The 23852-nt window shown below is 39.7% G+C and overlaps 2 protein-coding genes across 2 annotated transcripts; both read right to left on the bottom strand.

Moving 5' to 3' along the window:
• Positions 1-6825: 6825 nt before the first annotated feature.
• LOC116651651 (coiled-coil domain-containing protein 136-like) lies at positions 6826-8983 on the bottom strand. Its single transcript, XM_032438450.2, has 2 exons — positions 7100-8983; positions 6826-6962 (listed from the first exon to the last, which is right to left on the bottom strand). The coding sequence occupies exon 1, from the start codon at positions 8689-8691 to the stop codon at positions 7249-7251; it is 1443 nt and encodes a 480-aa protein (XP_032294341.1). The 5' UTR covers positions 8692-8983; the 3' UTR covers positions 6826-6962; positions 7100-7248.
• A 5873-nt stretch (positions 8984-14856) lies between these two features.
• On the bottom strand, positions 14857-23762 carry Yip1d1 (Yip1 domain-containing 1). Its single transcript, XM_002051634.4, has 6 exons — positions 23586-23762; positions 23298-23512; positions 23199-23233; positions 20709-20819; positions 20429-20613; positions 14857-15385 (listed from the first exon to the last, which is right to left on the bottom strand). The coding sequence occupies exons 1-6, from the start codon at positions 23675-23677 to the stop codon at positions 15223-15225; spliced, it is 801 nt and encodes a 266-aa protein (XP_002051670.1). The 5' UTR covers positions 23678-23762; the 3' UTR covers positions 14857-15222.
• Between the last annotated feature and the right edge of the window lie 90 nt (positions 23763-23852).

The raw sequence follows: 23852 nt of genomic DNA, 5'->3' as shown, positions 1-23852 counted from the left end.
TAATGCTGGCCGATGGCCTGTAACTGGGTCGCCCCAAATACCTATTAGAAGTTGTATTTTCTCACAGTTGTCTCTTACGCCTAGCATAGCTGTCTTATGCATGTCCATGTCAAGAGTACAGGGTATGTAAAGCGTAGCAAGCAAACAAAGCTCCTTAGCTAACAAAACTAACAATATGCACGAAAACAAATTATTATAGCAAGGCATTTAGAGTCGAGGCAGCAGTCGATTTTTTATGCTGTTCTTAATTCTCTTAAAAAAAAACTCAAAACGCCTTTCTATGCGATTTTCATGTATGATTATTTTGAGGTTAATTGACGAAAACGTTATTATTATAGCAAGGCATTTAGAGTCGAGGCAGCAGTCGCTTTTTTATGCTGTTCTTAATTCTCTTAAAAAAAAAAACACGAAACGCCTTTCTATGCGATTTTCATGTACGATTATTTTGAGGTTAATTGACGAAACTGTTGTAAAACTTGCTACTGAATAAAACCTGAAGTATTTATAGCTTAAATAGTTGGCTAGAGATAGTAAAAATCAGTATTGAAGCACAGCTGAATAAACACTTGCTCGTTGCGTTGCTGGTTTTATATAAATGAAAATTAGTATGTGGCAGGATATGTTGTTATGTTTTCCTGTTGTTGTTGCCAAGAAGCCAAGCAGGATAACGTAAGATGGACTAAAGCGTTAGCGTCTTTAGCGACTGCGATGATGGCGGCAACTTAATTTGCAACTTATACGCAAAATCCTTTTGATTTTCTTATTTTCAGCAGCTCCTGTGAGCTGTTGTTATTGTTTTTGTTATTGTTGTTATTGTTGTGACTGCTGCTGCTGCTGCTGTTTTTGTTATGCTTGATGACGATATGTCCTTTTGCGCAGATTTACAACGCCTGCAGTTATTTGGCAAACTTAAGCGAACCTTTTTTTTTTCTTTCTGTTCATCTTTTTGTTTTGGGCACGGCTCATCTTGGCTATGCCTTGCTAAAAGGGTCCTGTCGCTCATTGTCCTTTTTTGGCCGCAGTTACTTGCTGTTGCTTTTGTTGTTGTTGTCTGATATGCTCCTGATTAAGGGAATTTGAATTAAGCCTATGCAAATGCGCCCCCAAGCTGTTTTCGTTGGCTCTCGTTGTCTTTGGTTTTTTGTTGCTGCAGCGCGTGTATCCTATTTCGAGTGTTTATCCTTCCACCGCTCCCTCGCTTTCCCGCCTGCGTATTGCACTGTCAAGCTTGCCACGCCCACATATGCGACATGCAAAAGTTTAACCATAAAAATTTGCCAACTGGCACTGGAGCCGCGTGTCGCCAGCCGTAGACAACTGGCCTATCGCTCAGAGTCGCTTCTTTATTCACTCCGAGTCCTCGCTGACAAAGTCCTTGCCACGCAGATAATGAAATTGTTGCGTGGCAAAAGCAAAAAAAAAAAAAAAGAAAAAAAAAACAGAAAAGAGCAGAACAAAAATAAGCAGCGCCAAAGAAAAGTTTTTCGCGCTGTTCATCAGGCAAGGCAAACACACATTTTAAATACAAAAGGATATGCGTGGGCATTACCCAGTCCCAGTGCCCGATCCTTGGTCTACGCCAGCCGCAATGACATTGACGAAACGCTTGAAATTTACAGCGTTCCATTCTCGCTTTCCCAGGACAAAGCTACTCTTGCCCATGTCCCGTGTTTCTTTATTTGGAATACTCTGCAGTAGCGAGTATGTTAAGTTTTTCATGCAATATGTAACGTTCTATCTTATGAATCGATTCTCGAAATTATTGTCAAAACAATATCTGTTTATATACTCTCATATCTCTCATAGCTGTAGACACAGGCTTTTCGTTACCCGTTTTAACCAAGCAAGAGTATTTGAACTGCGGCGATCTGTAGATCATTTTTTGGCTTTAGTGTGTTATTTTTACTTTGCGGCTTGCTTCATCTTCTTCGTCCGCTTCTTCTGTGCTGCTGCTCTCCTCAATTGTGGCACCCAGTCCGTGCCATTGTTGTGTTTACTTATCCCTGTCGAAAAATTGCCGAAACTTGCTGAAGCGCGGCAAGCAGAGGCGAACGACGGCTGGCTGGCTGGCTGGATTGCTGGGTGCCACTGGCAGCTCCCAGCAGCCGGAGCCATTGCATTTAGTCAAAAGTGATTGAAAAGGCATTTTGTTATAATGCCAACTTAATGACAACGAAATTACAGCAAAAGCCACGCCACGACAACCAGCAGCAGCAACAGCAGCCCACGCGACTTTCCCAGCTAAATGAGTTTGAAATACTTTGAGACAAGCCAAAGTTGTTTCGACAACGCACATCAACCTACATTATACATACATACATATATATATATATATATATACATATATATATTGGCGTGCTTAGACATATGCAAATGGAATTCAAATTTCAATCTAAGCCCAGCTATTTTGAACGTATAAATATCCTTCTTTAAGTTACGCCCACTCGTCAAGCTCGCAAAACATTTTAATTGCTTAACGTTACGCCATAGAAACTTCATCGAGCAGCAGGGAGAAGCTTACTATAAGGGCTGTAAGCTCAATGAGAATAGACGAATCGCCTCCTTAAGTTTCGGTTCATGAACGAACCATGTTCAAGAGATGAAGTTCTGCACCAGAACCTTGATTTGTGCTCGCCCATCGCTTGATTTTGGATTAATTTTAGAGAAATTCCTGCTTCGAACTAGTTCGGCTTGCAGCTTTAATTATAACACCTATTTACCTATATATATATCGATCTCTCAGATCAAAAATCATAGAAATCTGTAGGTGGTATCACGGATATACCGAATCCCAAAAGATATTTGTAGCTGGTGAAATATTTTAAAATACTATCACTGCCCCTGCAAGAGAATTGGGAGCAATGGAAGAGAGGGAGGGGAAAGGCAATAAAAATAAACTTAGGCACATTGTTTATAATTTAATGCGCAACGAGACTTTAATCTAATTTTGTTTTAAATTAAAAGCTTCAAGTGCTGCGTTTAACTGTCAAACTGAAATCAATTTAAAAAATAGTCCATCAGGTCTTAAATTGAAACCAACATTTTTTACTGCGAAAAAAAAAACTATTAAGACTTAATTTATAACAAACATTTTTTACTGTACAGCCGTCATATTTCAGAATAAATTTGGAAAAAAAAAATCAATGATTAATTATGCATGCTGTTTATTTAAGCTGTTTCGGATAAAACATTAAGCTTGGCCAAAGAACATGAGAGATGGCCTGATTCAAGCTTCTGGATATTTGAGATGGGGTATGAGCCTATCGAGTGTCACGATGGCAACAGGAATACGCTACTCTAACTTGTTTATTCCCATCAAACGCTGTCTAATGGGGTCCTATCGAGTGTGCAACTGATTTTGCATTCCAAGTCCAATAGCACGGCATTTATTTTTGCCAGCGTGTGTCTGCAAAACTTCTTCAATTATTTACGTTAAATAAAATGCAACATAGAGCGTCAGTTGCGCAAAGATATGTATATCTTTGGCAGGCCGAAGAATTAATACCCTTGTAGACACCTTGCCTTACGCTGGCGCAAATTTGTGGAAATAGAGAAGCTTGTAAGGAAGAAAATATCTTGGCAAGCCGAAAAAAGGATTATGATCATAAGAAAAAAAAAAAAGAAAGTAAATAAGAATATGATATAGTGCTCCGATCCGGCTGGCATAGAAAGACGGAACGATAAAACGTTTTAAGACGATGGCTTTGAAACTGAGACACAAGTTCGCATTCAAAAACTCTACTTGTCTATTGATGCTCATCATGAATATATATATTTAATGGAATCGGAAATGTCTTCTTCTAAGCGTTGCACATTTCATGACAAAATAATAGTACTCTCTACAAGGGTATCCTCTTTGGGAGCTGGCTTTTCTCACAGTGCACGTAGCCGAAAAGTATGCTATTGAAATATTTATGCATCGTTCGTTCACTCGTTTGCTTTGTTTGGCTGCCTAGTTGATAAGTGTGTGAGTGTGTGTGTAAGTGTGTGTCTGTGTGTGCGGCTGATTAAGCATTTGACATACATATTTCTTAGCAGCGCCAGCGAGTTCAAAGCGTATTAGACATGCAAAAACAATTCGTGCCAACACGCACACAATCTCTCGATCTCTTTCACTCTCGCCCTCTCTCTCTCTCTTACTCTATGTATCTCACTCGCTGCTGTTGCTCACCTCTCTCGCTCTCGCTCTCTGTCTGCTCGTTGTCTGTGTCGCATTTTCCTATTAGCAGCCAGTCGAGCAACAATTCGCAACAAAATATGCAAATGCAGCCAAGCGTATGAGCTGTATTCCCCCACCTCGCTCTGCCACTCCCTACATCTCTCACTCTCTCTTTCTTTCTCTTTCTCTCTCGCTCAGTAGTCCATACATTTGCCGCATTGTTTTTCTGTCTGTTTGTTGTTACCGCCTGAATGATTCGTAGCTGAGCATTTGCCAGCCAAATTTGCAGCACGTGCTTAAAAGATTTTTTTTTTTTTGGGAAGGGGAAGGCTGAAACCTTGTTTTACCCTTATCCTTATCTCACTCGGTTCAGTACGAGTCCAATTCCTGGCCCCAACTCAATGTCCAAGTTTATGTGTGTGTGTGTGTGTGTGTGTGTGTGTGTGTGTGCCAAGCTTTCCAACTAACAAGAGAGCAATGTTATGTTGTCTTTTAATTGAATTCTGGAGACCGCATAACTGAAATCGCAAAGCCAGCCAAATCTTGACCAAAACTCAGATCCAGACCACAGACAATCGCCATTTGCCATTCGACAGGCAATAAAAGTGTTGTAAAAATCGCAAAAATGTAATTTGAACCAGAGTTCGAAAATGTTTTGCGAATATGCGTAACTCAAATGCTCTACAAAAAAAAATACGTATTGATTTGGAATTCGCTAATTCGCCCTAATACACAATTTTGCCAAAACCACGCACAAGGGTGGAAAATAAATGAAAAAACAATTGAGCTTCATACGCTCAGCTAACAAACACATTTTCAGGGATCTATGTAAACATTATTTTCTAGTCAAAAGCGAAAATGAATTTCTGGATACAAAATGAATGTCGTGGATTATGTTTAAAAGTCATTTGAAAAGATCTTAATCTTAATAAACAATGAATCGATACACATCGTATCCACCCTAACAGGCGGAAAATGAGTGAAAAAAAAATAAATTACAAGATTCAGGCAAAGCTAGTTAAAACCAGCTAGTAATAAAAACATCTTAATCTATCTATAGATAAATTTAAAATAGCCATTAAGGTCAATATGTGAATATTCAATTGATTATTGTGAGCTGCACAAGTGGGCAAAAAGCTCATAAATAAAGGATCTTAAGCGGATTAGTTTAGACGGGTTAAACTGTGCAACTCAACATACCTGATAGAGGCAGCCCGACAAACAGCACGACAAAGTTGTAATACCCTCTCTTTAAGTCCAATTTGAAAAGCGGGAAACTAGCTCGTGAGTGAGCAGCAGATTACAAGCGATTGCCAGCTGACGATAAGAGGGCGGAGCGCAGGTCGCCGCCATTTGGTGTGTGGCCTGAAGAGTGAGGTCTGGTTGGGAATCCGTAACCCGCATTCGCCATGGCATGGCCCTTGCCCAATTAGTTGGCGCATTTAAAAGGGGGGGAATCTGCAGCGAGGGCGAGGCCAAAGAATTTATTGTGTTAGCCGGCCGAGTTGTGTGTGTCAGTGTGTTAGACGCTTATCGCTGCAACCAGGCACAAGACTCGCCCCGGAGTCGACTCTCTCCATGACTCGCCACGACTCGTAATTGACTTGTTGCCAAGTAATCGTTGCCTGTTAACTGCTGTTGTCAGGGGATTATCTACAGTTCAGTTGAAATCGACTTGGCCCCAAAACTCTCTCGCTCTCCAACTCACTCCCATTCTCCAGCTATCAGCGCGGCGCACACATCGAGTGGAAAAGCTGAAGCTGAAGCCGAAGTCGAAGCTCATTGAAGTGCATGAAATGTGAAAAACAATAAACATGCTAAGCACATTCCTCCTGAGCCTTAATTCAAGTGCTTTGTTTTCCTATGCCACTTGTCCAGCCTGGCTGCAGCTAATTGGCTTTTGCATGGCCTCAGATTTACCTGCCCCAGATATATATATATATATATATATGCGTAAGTGGCTGCTCCTGCTCCCAGCTGCCCCAGATGTTCATTGCTGTGGCTTTGCCAGGCGCCCGGAAGCATGCAATAAGCGGTGTCCGCAGCAATCAACGCGCTGAGTTGGCAGCCCCCAACTCCCCCAATTTGTTGGCCATTTTGAAGCATTGCCATAAATGTTACATTTGGCTTTTAGCGAGCGATAAATGTTAACATGCAGGCTGCCATGTGGCTGGGAATGAAGAGATGCAGGCAGGTAGATGAGGCTTGCCAGCAATTTGGTTTGGCTTTTCGCAAAAGTCAACGCCGCGGGGATTACGCAGCCTGCATGCGGCATGCGGCATGCAGCTTGTGGCAAACGTGTGAAGCACACACTTGCCACCCACTAACCGCTTGCTTCCGTACAGCAGCCACATAACTGAGCTGAGCGATAAAACAGCAGACATGTTCTCGCCAGTCTTTGCATACCCTGTAAAAATAATAATCAACAAAATTATCAAAATGCTGTCAATATGCCCAGATTTTGTTGGATCTTATTATAATAAATTAGCTGCCAGATTTGTTGTTCTAAGTACGCACTTTTTTGTTGCATTGTAAATTAATGGAATTAAAACAAAAGTCAAAATTAAAATTGATTGCAAATTAACGATACTAAAATTAAATATATAATAGCTAAAATAAAGTATAATAATGTAAAATACAAATAGAGGAAATGAAAGGGAAAAACATACAAATATTACAACGGTTTATTAAATAAGATAGCTTGAACAAAGTTAACAATATTAATTAAAAATTATATAAACTAAAAAGCAAGAGAAGGAAAGGTATGGGAAATCCCTGATCAGCTGGGTAAAGGTTCCTTAACCTGAAGGCAAATATTTGATAAGGGGAAATGTACTTATGAAGTTTCTTTAAGCTCTTGATATTTGTATAATCAATTGATGTTCTAAAAATTCAATTTGATTCTCAAATATCTAGTGTTCCATTTTATTTCATAATTACCATAATTATCAAAGTTCTCCTGAAGCTTTATATGCATACTTATGTTAGATACCGCGAGTCCGATATCGATATCGGAACGGGAGCAATATCGATACTTCAGAGAAAAAATAAATAAATGCGATTCTTGCATAGGACAAGAGTTGAAGGATTTAGCCACCGAGTCCTAACATTTTATTAAAAGCACATGTCCCATGCCTCCATTCATCACCGACTAGCAACATTTCATGTCGTTGTCTCGTCGGATCGAAAATACTTGCCAGCGCTTGAAGTGTACAGTTCTTGAGATCTTTCATCCTGGCTAGCAGGAAATTACCCTTGCTATTCGTGCTATTTGGTGCAATGGAGACCAGCGCTTTTTCGGCGTTGCCATCTACCAGAGGCTCTTCTGTACTCAGTTTCATTAAATGTTGCCTCTTCTCCAGTGCAACGCGCCTCTCGCTCAGATTCTTCTCTATACAATCTATTAGCTCAATCAATTTCTTACGGGATTGCTCCTGCTCGTCGTCATCGTCTTCATGTTCATCAGCAGTCTCCAGTGTCTTAAATAGCTCATCCCGCTTGGCGCAGAGATTCTGTTCCAAGATGTCGATTTGATCCTGTTCGTCCTGTTCCTCTTGTTCGTCCTGTTCGTCCTGCTCGTCTGCGGCATCTTCGTATTTGGCAAACTGCTGTACTAGCTCTAGCACCATTGCCGCATAATCGTCATGTAATTTGTTGATTGCGCTCTCCACCTTAGCCTTAAGGTCGCAAATCATGTGCGTCTTATGTAGCAAAGTTTCATGCTCACGCTGTAGATTTTTATATTTGCATTGCAATTCATCCAATTCCTGCTGCATGCACAGTTCGGAGCTAGGCGCATCCTGGGGATGTGTGTCCCGGCTAAGCTCTAGCCCGAGTACGGGTCGTGCTGCCTCCTCGCTACGCATCTTCAGCTGTTGATGACGCTCAGTTATTATTCTTTGATCGTCGGAAACTACTTCGATATTATTCTGAATTCTTAAATTGTTAAATTCTTCACATTTTTCCTGAAGTTTCTGGCTAGTTTCACGTTTGTATCTGTAGCGGACCTCATATTCGTTTAAGAATTTCATCCTGAGATCGTCTGGCGTTGGCAAATTGTCTTGCAACTCGATTGCAATACGGAATGGCTCGTATTCTTCAGGCATGCTATATAACAGGAAGGTTGACAACAAATCATCTTTAACCACCTGTTCGACTGCATTTAATTTGTCTGCAATATCAAAAAACTTATCCACGTGCTGCCTCATATCGCCACCGGACTCCATTTTCAATAGAATTAAGGATTTCAGAAGTACAGCCTTACGAGCAGGCCATGCAGCCTGATAAATACTATGCAACTCTTTCCACATATCATTTGAAGTTTCGCAGTTCTTAACATGTTTCAACTCCGAACTTGTCATGGCCAGAACTATTTCTGATTTGGCCTTTGCGTCCTCAGTTTCCCATTGTAGAGAATTGGCTTCCGTCCTTACATGTGTTCCATTCACATAATTCCACAAATCATTTTTTATTAAGACCGCTTGCATTTGCACTTTCCACGTCTCATAATTGTCTTTGCCCAAAGGTTCCATGGTCTATTGGGGTTCTTTGACTGTGTTCTTTCTTGATTTTGTACGCTTTGTAGATTGGCGTTATCTGATAATATTAATAACTTTCGAAGTAACGTCACCGCATTGGGGACCTTTGAGACTTTTCTGTTTTCTTTCGTTCTCTCTTTTTAATTGTTTTTCTAAAGTTCACATTTGATGAATTTTCTTTTGTTGTTTAACTTTCCATTTGATAAACCAAATCGGTTTATATATAATATGACTAACTAAAATTGTTCTGAACAAGTTTGCTTACACTGCTCACCGAAAGTGAACTGGAACTGAATGAACGAACCAAGTCAACAGACAGATTATCGATCATTATTTGTGGCAATCGATAATTTTGGTGTTTCTAGTTCAAAACAACGAATAAACTTGGGAATCAAGAGGGCGAAGATAAAGAGATAAAAGCAACGGGACATGAAAAAATAAAGTAAATGATAAGTTAACAAAAAACAAAGCAAACGCGAATGAAACTCAAACAAACTGGATGATCGTTCATTCAAAATCGAATCGTAATCGTACGTAATTTCTTAATCAATGATAAGATAGAGCCATAAGCAATTAAATGATGATGCATACATATTTCGAGCATAAAACATGAAGGAAAAAGTTAGAAAAAAAAGGTTGCAATTCGATGCAACCAATGGATTAATAATCTGTTCTTAGTAATCTGTTTCCAGTAGTCTGTTCCTAGAAGTCTGTTCACAGTAGTCTGTTCACAGTAGTCTGTTCACAGTAGTCTGTTCACAGTAGTCTGTTCACAGTAGTCTGTTCACAGTAGTCTGTTCACAGTAGTCTGTTCCCAGAAGTCTGTTCACAGTAGTCTGTTCACAGTAGTCTGTTCCCAGCAGCTACCAAGGTATGCTTGCCTTCGACTGATTGTCAAACTTTGATCTAAAGCAGTGACACTCAAACTGTCGAATATTCGAGAGCTTTCGTTCTTTTATGCGTAAGCGAATGCTTGGATGACAATATATGCGAGATATATGTACATGCATGCATAGATTGTGGGCGTGCACGAAAAGTTGTAATACTCACATTTAAGGTGCATGTGCATTATGCGACCATCAAAACTTGTCCATATCCATTTGTTGCAGCAATCCAACCGAACTGTTATTTATTTACTTTTTCACACTTTTAATTCACAAAATGTGAATCTCTTAAAGACTCTTATGTTGCTTTTCAATATCCGGCTTAACGTATAATGAGTCTTTCAAACTCCAGTAGCTGTTGTGGTTATTTTACAGTTAAACACACACCTTTATACGCCACACTAACCCGCACACACACACATCCCGACAGCCTTTACTTTTTGCCTACTCAATGCGCTTTTAAGCGCGCTAATTAAAAATGTGGCAACTGCACGCTGCGCCTTTGGGTTGCTTGGCAAGATGAAAGCGCTGCGAGCAGCCCCGCCGCCCGCTGCTAGCCCCCTCACCGCATGTCATTTATCCATAATGGCGTTGCCATCACGTTTTCTAGCGCACGCTGCGCTGAGGCAGCGTAATTAACGCCTTCACTTTTGGCATTGGCTGCAACTTAAACGCAGCTGGCAAGGCTCTTACCCCCTCGCTCACCTACTATTTCTACACGTTGCTTTGTCGCTGTCTGCGCTTGAATTGGCGTGCGTTTCCTTTATGCCTTTCACTTATATTTCTGCTTATACTTTTTACTTATATTGCATATTTATTAAAATGCAGCCAACAGGCAGCCAGAGAGAAGCACTAGCTAAAATGTAATAACTCTTGTTGTGGCCACGCCCAATCCGCTGATGCTACGCTTTGTGCTGCTCTCTCTCTCTCTCTCTTACACCCACTCTCTCTTCGTTACGCCTCTGCGCTGGCTGCGCATTTGTTAAGCTGCTTTTGTCCGCAGGTGTTGCTATTGTTGGCTTAACGCTTAAAAAATGAACGCTCGCTGCGCGCGTTATTGTGGCGTTCATTTTTTAGCCAAGGATTTGCGCCAAGTCCAAGCTGCTTATTAATTCAAAATTGAGCGCAGCTAATAAGCTTAGAGCAGAGCAAGCCGCCCGCTCATACAGATCCATATACCTCTTCACCCATCCCCCCATCACTCCTCCCTCCCCCCTCCCCCCTTCTCTCTCTATATTTTCCGCTGCCTGTGCTAATTGTGAGCTAATTCTAATTATCAGCAACACATTCGAGAGGTGAGTTTTGGGCGCTGCCGCTGCTCCCACTCCCGCTGCTGCAGCGGATGCTAACGAGTGTTTATTAATGGCGCTAATGGCGAAAGCTGCGCCTTTGATGAGCGCCGCTTAAGCACACTCCCATTCTGGTCATGTCCTTCATGCCCGCCCCCAGCCCAGCCCAGCCCAGCGCAGCGCAGCCCGACTCGGCTCAGCTTTCAAAATGTGAGCGCGCCACCCAATTAGCGCACAAATATTTCCGCATATATTTTTTTTTCCCCACATTTTCATTTTTTTGCCAAGCGACCATAAAAATGCTCAACCGAATTGTAGTAATTACAACAATTTGCATAGGCGGGGCGGCGGCCGGGCGGTCGGTCGGTCGGTCGGTCGGTCGGTCGGTGCGAACGGAAATCAAAAAGCGCAAAGCACAAAGTATGCTACGCATTTTGCAATTTATTCATGCAGACGACCAAGGCGACAGGAACAAGGAGCGAGCAGTCGGCAGAGAACAGCGAAGGCAACCCAAATGCCGCTAATTATGTAATATGAAAATGTGACGAAAACAGCAGCAACAACAACAACAACAACGATAATAACAACAAAAGCGTTGAGGACACGCCGAGGAATCAGGGATAGCGAACAGGACCGATTTATTTGCATATGGTAAACAGGCAAACGGGCGCGTAGCAAAAGCCGGACCCTTTTTTTATATACCCTGCAACTATACGCTGCCTAGGTGGGGTATATTAGGACATGGTTACAAATAAATCGGTTTTAGACTGGTTTAACATCTTTTTTACTATAAATCGAAACTGAACCTTAATCCAAAGCCGAATGTATTTAATTCGTTGGATTGGTCCAAAATATTTATTATTAATATATCAAAATTGAAATAATTTCAGAAATTGCGCTATCCTTCGAGCTTCGTATATGAAAAGTTAATCAAAATTTAATTATTAAAAATTAAACCAAAATCTGCGTTCATTTATGCCGAAAACAAGGTTTACGACGCGTATTAAAGTCTCCGATAACTTACGCAAATGTTTATCTATATTACATTTACTTGCGGACTGATTGTAGGGTATAAAGTAGCCGAGCACTTTCCACGACAACTGCTTTTGCTTGCTTGTTGTTCACTTCGACCATTAACAAATTCAATTAACACTTTGCATTATTCAAGCGCATTCGCATCTGTCCATAATCTGAAAACTCGAAAATGCTCCTTTTGCAGAATATGAACGACAATATGAACTAAGCTTCTACTCTACATGCCTGGCTCTTAAAATATATTTGCTATATTAAAATGCCGAATCAAAACTAGTTCACATAGAAACAAACAGACGGACAGGGCTAAATCAAGTCGACTGTTGATTCTGATCTAAAATATATATACTTTATGGCGTTGAAGAAGTCTCCCTTTATGCGTTAAACATGACAAACATGTATACCCTCTAGAAGGGTATAAAAATATTTTTGAATTAGATCTTGCATATATATTTATAAATTATATACATTATACATCGGTATCAACAGTCGAGTTAATATATCCATGTTTCCAGCTTGGCCCCTAGATCAATTCTGCATCCAATTCTGGCAACATTATTTTTGGTCAAATATCCTATATAGACATTGGTCAATATTTCCCACCCCCATAACTCGGTCAAAACTCAACCGATTTTCAAAAGGTTTGGCTTTTTGTTCATGGTTTTTCCTCTACATCAATTCTGCATCCAAATCTGGCAACATAATTTTTGGTCAAATTTCATGTCAAAATGGTACCCTCAAATATCCTATATAGACATAGGTTAATATTTCCCACACCCATAACTCGGTCAAAACTCAACCGATTTTCAAAAGGATTGGCTTTTTGTTCATGGTTTGGCCTTTTGATCAATTCTGCATCCAAATCTGGCAACATTATTTTTGGTCAAATTTCATGTCAAAATGGTACCCTCAAATATCGTATAGACATAGGTCAATATATCCCACCCCCATAACTCGGTCAAAACTCAACCGATCTTCAAAAGGTTTAGCTTTTTTTCCATGGTTTGGCCTCTCGATCAATTCTGCATCCAAATTTGGCAACATTATTTTTGGTCAAAATTCATGTCAAAATGGTACCCTCAAATATCCTATATAGACATAGGTCAATATTTTCCACCCCCATAACTTGCCCAAAAATCAACCGATTTTCAAAAGGGTTGTCTTTTTTTTCATGGTTTGGCCTCCAGATCAATTCTGCATCCAAATCTGGCAACATTATTTTTGGTCAAAATTCATGTCAAAATGGTACCCTTAAATATCCTATAAAGACATTGGTCAATATTTCCCACCCCCATAACTCGGTCAAAACTCAACCGATTTTCAAAAGGTTTGGCTTTTTGTTCATGGTTTTGCCTCTACATCAATTCTGCATCCAAATCTGGCAACATAATTTTTGGTCAAATTTCATGTCAAAATGGTACCCTCAAATATCCTATATAGACATAGGTCAATATTTCCCACCCCCATAACTTGGCCAAAAATCAACCGATTTTCAAAAGGGTTGTCTTTTTTTCATGGTTTGGCCTCTCGATCAATTCTGCATCCAAATCTGGCAACATTATTTTTGGTCAAAATTCATGTCAAAATGGTACCCTCAAATATCGTATAGACATAGGTCAATATTTCCCACCCCCATAACTTGGCCAAAAATCAACCGATTTTCAAAAGGGTTGTCTTTTTTTTCATGGTTTGGCCTCTCGATCAATTCTGCATCCAAATCTGGCAACATTATTTTTGGTCAAAATTCATGTCAAAATGGTACCCTCAAATATCGTATAGACATAGGTCAATATTTCCCACCCCCATAACTCGGTCAAAACTCAACCGATCTTCAAAAGGTTTGGCTTTTTGTTCATGGTTTGGCCTCTCGATCAATTCTGCATCCAAATCTGGCAACATTATTTTTGGTCAAAATTCATGTCAAAATGATACCCTCAAATATTCTACATAGATATAGGTCAATATTTCCCACCCACATAACTCGGTCAAAACTCAACAGAATTTCAAAAGGTTTGGCTTTTTGTTCATGGTTTGGCCTCTCGATCAATTCTGCATCCAAATCTGGCAACAATATTTTTTGGTCAAAATTCATGTCAAAATGATACCCTCAAATATCGTATAGACATAGGTCAATATTTCCCACCCACATAACTCGGTCAAAACTCAACAGAATTTCAAAAGGTTTGGCTTTTTTTTATGGTTTGGCCTCTCGATCAATTCTGCATCCGAATCTGGCAACATTATTTTTGGTCAAAATTCATGTCAAAATGATACCCTCAAATATTCTACATAGATATAGGTCAATATTTCCCACCCCCATAACTCGGTCAAAACTCATTGCGCGAGATTTGGCTCTTTGTTCTTATAATTTATACGTACCACGGGCAATGCCGGATTATACCCGCTAGTATTCTATAAAGGAACAAACTAAAACGTTATATAGCCATCCGATCTGAATTTTTCTGACTCAGTATACCAGATATGTTAATATATGATTGTGTTAAATATTAAAATAACCTTATATTATATTTAAATTAAATTACTAAAAATACATATATATATTATATATTATAATATTTAATATTAATAATTAAGGCAATTGAAATAAATATCAGACTTTTGACATCTGAAATACTCTGATCAACTTCTGAAAATAAACAAAACCATTCTGTATCCTTATAATAAACTTTATTCAACGGCTTCAATTGTGTTGCTTAATTAAAAATTAAAATATATTATTCAAAGGCTTCGCGAGAGAAATATAACATTCACCAATCAAGTGGAAACCACAACTTACTGACTCCACCTTAAATGTTGTATTAACATTATTTTTTTGCGAGCACTTTTAAAACTTCATTCAGTCCGAAAATTAAAACTTTAATCTGTATGAAAGATACTCCACCGATAGCACAGTAATAAAAAAAAAAAGGAAAATAAACCAATTACAATTTGTTAACATTTTTTCTCAATCAAATTTATTACGAGGCCATGATAAAAAAAAAAACGAGTGCATGAAGAGAGATGAAAAGCACATGAAAAACAAATCTGCAATCGGCGCTTATTTTCTTAAAATATTATCATGTCTATAGCCATGTGTACGTATGTTTTGTGTGCATGTGTGTGTTTGTAAGTGAGTGTGTGGCTGTGGGCAGGACAATTAAAACCATGCCACAATATTGCAACATACACACACACACACACACACACAGACATAGACGCAGTCGAGTCACATATAGAGAAACACGAACACACACACACACGCACACACAGACAGCCGTAGACACACGGTTATAGCAAACGTGGGTATGCCTCGGGGCGGCCTAGTAAATGGTAATCAACGCAAATCCTCCATAGAGCACCGCACACGGATAGGCAATCAGCAGCTGTTGATGGTCCATGGAGAATGCCGTGGCGAATAGTTTCGAGGCCGATATGGCACACCAGAGTATGGAGATGCCGCTCACAATTAGGCCGAGTGTGCCCCTGCAAAGCGCAAAGAGATTTAGAAAGAGACGAGGAGTTGACGGGCGGACGGGGTGAAAAAAATTGAGAGAAAAGCAAAGAGAAACATTGGCGGTAAAATCAATAAACAATGCATATGCATGACGCAAACGGGAAAGAGTATACGCTGGACTGAGTGTTTGCCATAAAAAAAATTCAAAGACTATGCGAGTGTGTGTGTGTGCGTGTGTGTGTGTGTGTGTGTGTGTGTGCGTGTGCATGTGCGTGTATTTTGTGAATGAATGAGCAGGGCAAACAAAGACAGCAGGCGCTGTGCAAAGGATGTACAAACACAGCCCAACTACAAAGCCTCAAGTGAAAGAAAAAGAGAATTGAAAATTGAAATACTCTCATATCTGAACTACGCGCAAGAGCTTAAAGGATAGCCTAGAACACGCAACTACTCTACATAGAGACTAAGTCCGATACTAGCAGCTGTATTAGCAAATAACAAGAATATTCCTTGCATTACACTGAACACAATGATCATAGAAACGAGTAGGAAAGCGTATCTTTAACACGTCGAAGATGAAATACCCTCGTAGACATTGAGAATTGTGAAACTTGTTAATGTGGAGTTTGAAAAACATAATATTTTGCCATATAAGCACCGATCTTTCCTTCATATATATGAGAATCAAGTTAACTAAATAAAAAACAACATACGTTTGAAAGAAAACACACGCAGACAACGTTGCTGACACGTCAAGCAGAGTGTCTTCCAGGACGTTTCTAGCAAGCGGTATGAACGAAGATCTAATCGATATAGCCTGGCGCTGAGTAACTTCTGTTCCATTGCTTAACTATTTGACATCTCAACCAAATTAAAATCGATTAAGCTTTTAGAGCGTTTTCTAAAAAGAAGTTTTTAACATAATCTGACCAACAAACTATACAACAGTATATATAATGAATTGCAATGCTTTCAAAGGGTCGTAACAACAATCACAGCAATTCACAATATGTTCCATTTAATGGATTGCCTTTCTCTTCTATTTTTTTTTTGTTGTTGTTGTTGTTGCGGTCGCCTCAGCGCCTGAGGTCACCTGGTCCCAAAACTGTTGCCATTCGCTTTCATCTAAAAAACCTATTCATAACCTGACTTCTCACCCATACGCGAGGCACTGTTTAAATTTCCCTTTTTTATACCCTGTACCCAGTCAAAATGGCTAAAACTGGGTTTTAATTTTGGGGTTTTGTGCATGAAGCTAACATGGGCTGGAACCATAGTATACAGCACAGGGTATCTGCTAGTCGAGCACACACGGCTAGAGATAGCTGTTGCTTTTTTGTAATGCTCTCTCCCTAAGTCCTCAAACATCATCTCGTTGTTGTTGATTGTGTTACTTACAAGAGCTGGAACCATCAAATGTTGTATATAGTATTGAGCACTGGGTATCTGATAGTCGATGCTGTTAATGTCTCTGTCTAATACCCCAACTATCGTCACACTCCTCATTGTTGTTCACTAACAAGAACTGGAACTATTAAACTAAGCATTTAGTGTAGATACAACATAGGGTATCTGTTAGTCGAGCATCTCCGACTAGCGATATTTGTTGCTATTCTGTGTTGTTTCTCTGTTCTCAGTTCCCCAAGCAACGCCACAATTCCTCGTTGTTGTTGATTGTGCCAAGTGATTTTTGGCTTAGCCTAAACGGACCTACTACGTTGGGCCTTGCGACTAAAACCAATCAAACCAATGCTGTGAGCTGCCACTCCCCCTCCCCCCCCCTCTCTCTCTCTCTCCCGCGCCGCGCAACCCAACCCAAGCCAACCCCTCTACACACAGTGCCAACTGCTGTCTGTGTAATTTTTGTGCACTTTTGCATCACCAAACAAACTCAATTAAAAAGTCTGTCTAAAAAAATCGCAAAAATATTTACTGTAAACTTACTGGGCGAGGGGTTGGTTGGGGCTGTTCGGTACGAGTGCGCGGGGTGTCCAGTTACGAGTCCGAGTATATGAACATCAACAGACGCAGGCACACACACACACACACACACACACACACACACACACACAGCAAACACGCACAAAGTGCAGGCGTTTAAAACCAACAAATAAAAAATGCAAGCAAACGGCCAACCAAATGGCAATTGGGCAGCTTCAGCAATGAAAAAAAAAAAGAAAGAAAGAAAATGGCGGGGAATAAGCGGGGCAGGAGGGCTGTTGGGTGTTGGACGGGGTTGGGGTAGACAAAGCGCTGCTGGTGTCGAGCAAGTTCGGGCAATAGTTGCTTTTCGTGCTAGCGCCAGTTCAAATTATGACGTGCCAGAGTTCTGGCCAAAGGCTCGATTGGGCTCTGGACGGGTCGGTTGGGTTGGGGTGGAGTGTGCAGAGGGGCGCGACGCTGCATACGGGTTTTGGGCACAGTGCACGCAACATTTGCGTGATGCTCTCCACGCAAAAAAAAATGCAAGCAAAAGCGCATTAGTCGGCTATGCACGACTAGAAGATAGGCATTATTCAGTTTACGGTTGACACTAAAATAGTTCAGAATTTTTCGACTGAGTTTTTTCTTAAAAAAGGTCTTACTGTACGGAATTTGAATGCTTCGGACTTTATAGTCCGATCTTAAGAAAATTTTAAGGAAATTAAGAGCTTCAATTTATACCAAAGTACAGACTATAACTCCTGAAATACACTAAACGAGAACCTAAAAATTTAAGTCGCAATCTTTTGAACCTCATGATAGGTCAAAAACCCTAACATGACGGGAGTTCATGGTAAAACCGGAAGGGTTTTCGATAATTCAAAATACATTTTATCTGCGTAGGAGAATCTATGCGCGATCTTACATCATCTGAGATCCAGGTGTCCAGATCGCATACGCTATTGGTGCTTGCTAAGAATGGGATCTGGGATGCCTTCTGCTGCCTGTTACATGCTGCAACACACAATCATAATACCTGCCTTTAGCCATTTTCAATGGTTACAGGGTATAAAAAGGGAAACTAGCGACTACACATACACCAAGTGCTGAACATATATTTGAAAAGGAAAATACGTGCCCGACTCTGGATATCCGGACACGGCACATCACCCGCTTACTGTGTCTTTCTCACACACACACACACACAAACACACGCACACCCACACACCCACACACAAGGACACACACACTTCATCTCTTTGCTCTCCTTTTTCTGTGGCCTTCTCCACTTGCGAAGTGGCGCGAAAATTAAACGGCGCATAGCTGGGCGCTTGGCTGAATACTTTTTTCTTTTTTGCTTTTTTTTTTTTTTTTATTTTGGCCCCAAAGTGCACTAAAAGCGCAAATTAAGTTGCCAGTTTTTTGTGCAGCGCCCTCAGAACAAAATTAAAAACCTGTGTTCTACATACGTTCGCACACACACACACACACACACACACACACAGATAATTAACACAAGTTGAAGAATGTTTAAGACCAAAACCAAACAAATTTGATATTTACTTTTTAGCCACATTTTAGGTTTTGTCAAAATACAAAAAAAAAAAGTTAATAATAAACTGTTAAATATTTATCTATTCTTGATATGCAAATTGTTCTATATCTATAATATGAATACTAAACTTTTAATTAAAATAAAATGAAGAAAAGTAAAGATATCTTCACACTTGTGAACATTTTCTGTTTGCAGACATGTGAGAATGAAGCTCGTAAATGCTGTGCTTAATGAAAATAACTTGGAAAACAAAATATTTTGTTGCCATTTAAAAATCTACTTTTCAACCGATCTCTCCTATGGCAGCTGTATGATATAGTGGTCCGATCCGGCCGGCAATAAACAGACGGACCTATGGAAAGTGTCAAGACGATTGTTTCAAAACTGAGACTGGTTCGCAAAGAAACAGACAGACGGACATGGATGTATCAACTCGGCTAATTAGCTCTACAACTGTATAAATAAATTCAAAATTTTTGCTTTACAATCAATAAAGTAAACTGAGTTCTATAACATTTTCTATAACTAGAGGGATATATCGTAATATACACTTTTCTGTTTTTAATTGAAAACGACATTTTCAAAGACGCAACTCTTCGGAAAATTAATAAAGTAACAAGTAAGAGGTTCTAGTCGGATACTCCCGACTAGGGGATACCCTGAATACTCTTCTTGCAACATCAAATGCATATATATATTCTATTTTAGAAGCTATATGTCAAGTTTGGTGACTCTAGCTCTTATTATTTACCAAAAATGCCCAAAAAACAGGATATCGATATCGATTTTTATCGATTGCTTGGAAACGGAGTAAGTTATCGATTATCGGAAACAAATTCGATCTGCGCGGGCACTAGGAGCACCCACATCTAAAATTTCAAGTCTAGCTCTTATAGATTCTGAGATCCTGCGTTCATACATACGGACAGACGGACAGACAGACGGACGGATATGACTAGATCGACTCGGCTATTGGTGCTGATCAAGAATATATATACTTTATGGGGTCGGAGATGCTTCCTTCTGCCTGTTACATACATTTGGACACAAATACAATATACCCTTATACATATTTTTAATGGGTTCAGGGTATAAAAATATTGTGAAATATTCTTCTTTAAACGGAAACTTTAAACGAATTGATATCGATTTATCTCTGCGAAGATATGTAAAGCATTTCATAAGGTTTGTTGGGTTTTTACGCTCTTTGAGTTGTCTGAAAAATTTGTGTATTTCTAGTTATGGCAGGTGGCAAGCATCTTAAAACCCCCGAGTCTAATCCCGAATATTCAATTCAACGATGAACTCATGGATTCAGTTTGTAAACAATCAAACTAGAGATATTCAAGTTCCAATCATCAAACAAAACTAAGTAGTTGAACGTGCTGCAGTCGCAGCTGGACTGACTTAGCCAAAGTTTGTAATTACGGCCCGGCACACAATGCATTGGCAACTTTCCAATTAAAAACATAAATACAAATCGGAAGGGAGCAAACGAAGGAGCAGGAGAAGGAGGAGGTGGAGCTGTCGATGTAGCTGATGTTTGGATGGGTGGGCGTGGAAAAGCCAGCCAGTTGTGTCAACAATTACTTACTGAATGGTGATTAAAATGTTGATGCCCGACAGCACGACCATGGGCAGCAGACAATAGCCCAGCACGGAGGCAACGGCGCCAAAGGTCACTTGCGAGCGTGTGACCATCAATGAGAGCAGACAGTAGAAAAATATGCAGCCCATGACGCCAATGCCATAGATGTATGAGAAGGTAACCTTGCCGCTCTGTAAAAATATAAGAAATATAAGAAAATATAGAGAACATAAACCAATCAATGCATAGGCATTATGAAATGAGAGTCGTTTCGGGTTGTACCCACCAGCAGAAGAATGCCGCCCAGTGTGAGACAGAATACCAATGGTCCGGCCATGTCCGTGTCCTGGAGTATTTGTTGATCTGTGCCGCGCAAGGGATTCAGCACGGCCAGCGTCTAAAACAAAAGGAGTGTGCGTGAAGTTAGTAGAATGTAATTCAAGGAAAATGTTATTAAAATTACAACCAGTGAAGGACTCCGACCGGGGACAGCCAGACCGCCATCATCATTCACAACCTGCGGCAGGACACGACACAATTCATTTGTACGCACACACACACACAACGGCCATAAAACGCAGTTCCAGCAGTTGCTGTGTGTGTGTGTTGGTGTGTACTCGCAGTGAAATTTGAAAAATGGAAATTGATGATAAATGATATTGCTGACCAGCCAGCGGAGCAGCGAACGAGCCTGTCAACATGTTTGACGCACGAGAATTTAGACCACGAGGCCAGAAATAAATGAAACAACCGACTGCCAACCAAAACAATCGCCATTTACTGGCAAAAACACATGTGCCCTCAGTTCAGTTCAGTTCAGTTGACTTTAATCCTTGGCCTACGTTTATCAATAGGCACCTTTTCATGGCCCGCCAAAGATTTTCATATAATTTTGTCATCAAATGCGAATTCATTGCATTCAATGTTTTTTTTTTTTTTTGTTTTAATTTTCTATATTCTGATGCGATTTTTATTAATGTTGTTATCTTGACTGCCTTTTTCAATTTAAATATTTTAAATCATTTTTTTTGCCAAGGATTTAAATTGAAATCTTTTAAAATATGTCTATTTACTAGGAAAATATTACAAAAATCATTTAAACTTTGTTTTTACAAAGAATAACAAAAATGGACATACACTTCAAATCGATATAGAGTACTATATCAGGGTTTTACAGGTGTTTCGAGAACAGTTTCCTAATCGAAAGCTCTGAACAAAAAGATAGTTTACTTTTGGTCAATGGCATTGTTTATATTGGCTAAACAAATCCTTTAAGAAAAGTGCGTAAAAAATGAAAATAAAACAGAAACGATTCTGGATTCTTATAATTCTTGGAGAAGCTAGCATTAGCTACTTAATAAAAGTGAAATACACGAAAAAATTGAGTTAGGGTGGAACGCTTCGGGTTCAATTAGGGCTTAAGTTTGCAGCAACAAATATATAGATATATTATTTCTTGTCAGACAATAACATTATTATAAATATATGAAAAATAAATGTTCTAATAGAGAGTTTTATCAAATTATTCGAAATATTTCTGTTCTGTAGAAAATTCGAATGTCCAAGTAAGACCTGCATTTGAATGCTGTAGACCTATTTAAGTCTTGTTCATTATCTTGTTAATAGAACATAAATAAGTTGTAAGAATTGAAATATAAATTTAACAAAATGTTATCAACAAATGCTTTTCTCTCTAAAGAGAGCTTGAACAATTAATTGAACTCCTCTTACCCAATCCCAGCTACAAATGTGTTTGAATTTAAATGTTAAGCCTTGTTGAGAATTAAGCCATTATAAATACAGTTAGACCCATATTAAAACGATCGTTTTTTTGTTTCTCTTAATCTGTTGTTGTGCGTGTGTTTTTCTACTTGCTTCTGTACAATTTAATTAGTATTTCGCTTAATTTTTATGATGGCAAAAGACTCATTAACATTTTCATTTTTCAATTAACACAAACGTAATAAATTCCACAACAAAAACGAACAAAAACACGAAAAAAATAAACGCAAATTATCACAAAAGTCAAAAAAAGTGTAGAAAAGTTACATAGAGCAAAACGAAAGAAAAAGTTTAATTAAAAACACAAAAGTTTTATTTATTTAAAAAAAAAAACACACACACAACAAAACAAAACAGCAACAGAGCAATGAAAAAATATGTCTTCATTAACGACAGAACAACAAGTGCAAGCCAGCAACAATGCAAAATAAAAAATAAAAAAATAAAAAACGGCATCGGGCAAAAGCAGCGTGCAATAAATAAATACAAAAGCGAAATGCAAAAACATTTAAATTTCAATTAAAACTGAGCGCAGAACAGCGCGAAGTTGGCAGCGCTAGAAAAGCTCGGCCTAAAGTGGACACTCTTTCCGCTCTTTTGCACGAGTAACCGCCCCAGCCCCTACCGCCCTTCACCTATCATTGACTCACTCTCTTTCTCTCTCTCTCTCTCTCTACTGCTGCACACAATTGCAACTACGCAAATTAGAAAACTGAAAACAAAAGCGAAATGCGTAAATGCAAAAGAAGAATAATGCAGTAGGTGAAGTAATTGCGCATGCAACAACAACAACAACAACAACAACAAAAACAAAGTGAGGCAATCTTGAGAGCTGCCTGTGAGGCATTTCACCAAAGGGACGCGCATAAAATATGCAATTTGCCGAGATTTCAAGTGTTCCACTACCAAAATGATTCAAGTGCAGCCACAAGGCACTCAAACCAATGGAAAAAGCTAGAATTAAATTTGAATATAGAAAAAAAGCGGTACCTACCTTTTGGAATATATGATTTGGATTGATGCCCAGTTCTAAAAGGAAACACATAAAACTCATGAGTCTTGGATTAGTTGTGCATCTGCAAGCTGTGCTTACCCTCCAGCAGGGGCGGCTCATCCTCGAACTCGTTGCCGGTGGCGGCACCGCCGGCCGCGCCACCCTGTTTGAAAGATTTGTCCTGCGCAAAGCTGCTATCTGTGTAGGCGGTTGGATCGTAGAAGCCGCCAAGACCCGAGTTTGGTGCATTGCTGTAGGCGGCATCATAGTTCGGCGGCACCGAAGGTTGTGTGTTGTCGAAACTCTGGAAATTGCTTTGGTAAAGCGAACGCAAACAATTGTTAAACAAATTGGAAGTGCGGGCGCGTGTCAAACACAAAGACTCACAGTTCCTGGCCAAACTCAGGCACATCGAAATTGTAGCTGGCATCTGCTGAAGGCCCGGAGGTATAAAAATCGTTGGGACCGAATTGCGACATTTTATAAACGTTTTAAACAATATTTAAGGTGTTAATAATTTAGAAATTCAGTGCAACACGTCACTGGAAACGGCTGATTACCATTCACCGGCAACGCCAACATGTTAGGTGTCTGTTAAATGAGCGTTGATGCTGTAAAATGTCTGTTAAGTGATAGTGTTGTAAAGCGCACGCG

Source organism: Drosophila virilis, chromosome 4, assembly GCF_030788295.1.
Source record: "Drosophila virilis strain 15010-1051.87 chromosome 4, Dvir_AGI_RSII-ME, whole genome shotgun sequence".
In the NCBI taxonomy this organism is placed as follows: Eukaryota; Metazoa; Arthropoda; class Insecta; order Diptera; family Drosophilidae; genus Drosophila; species Drosophila virilis.
Note: the sequence above shows the minus strand (reverse complement) of the source record. Positions and strands in the feature narration are given on the sequence as shown.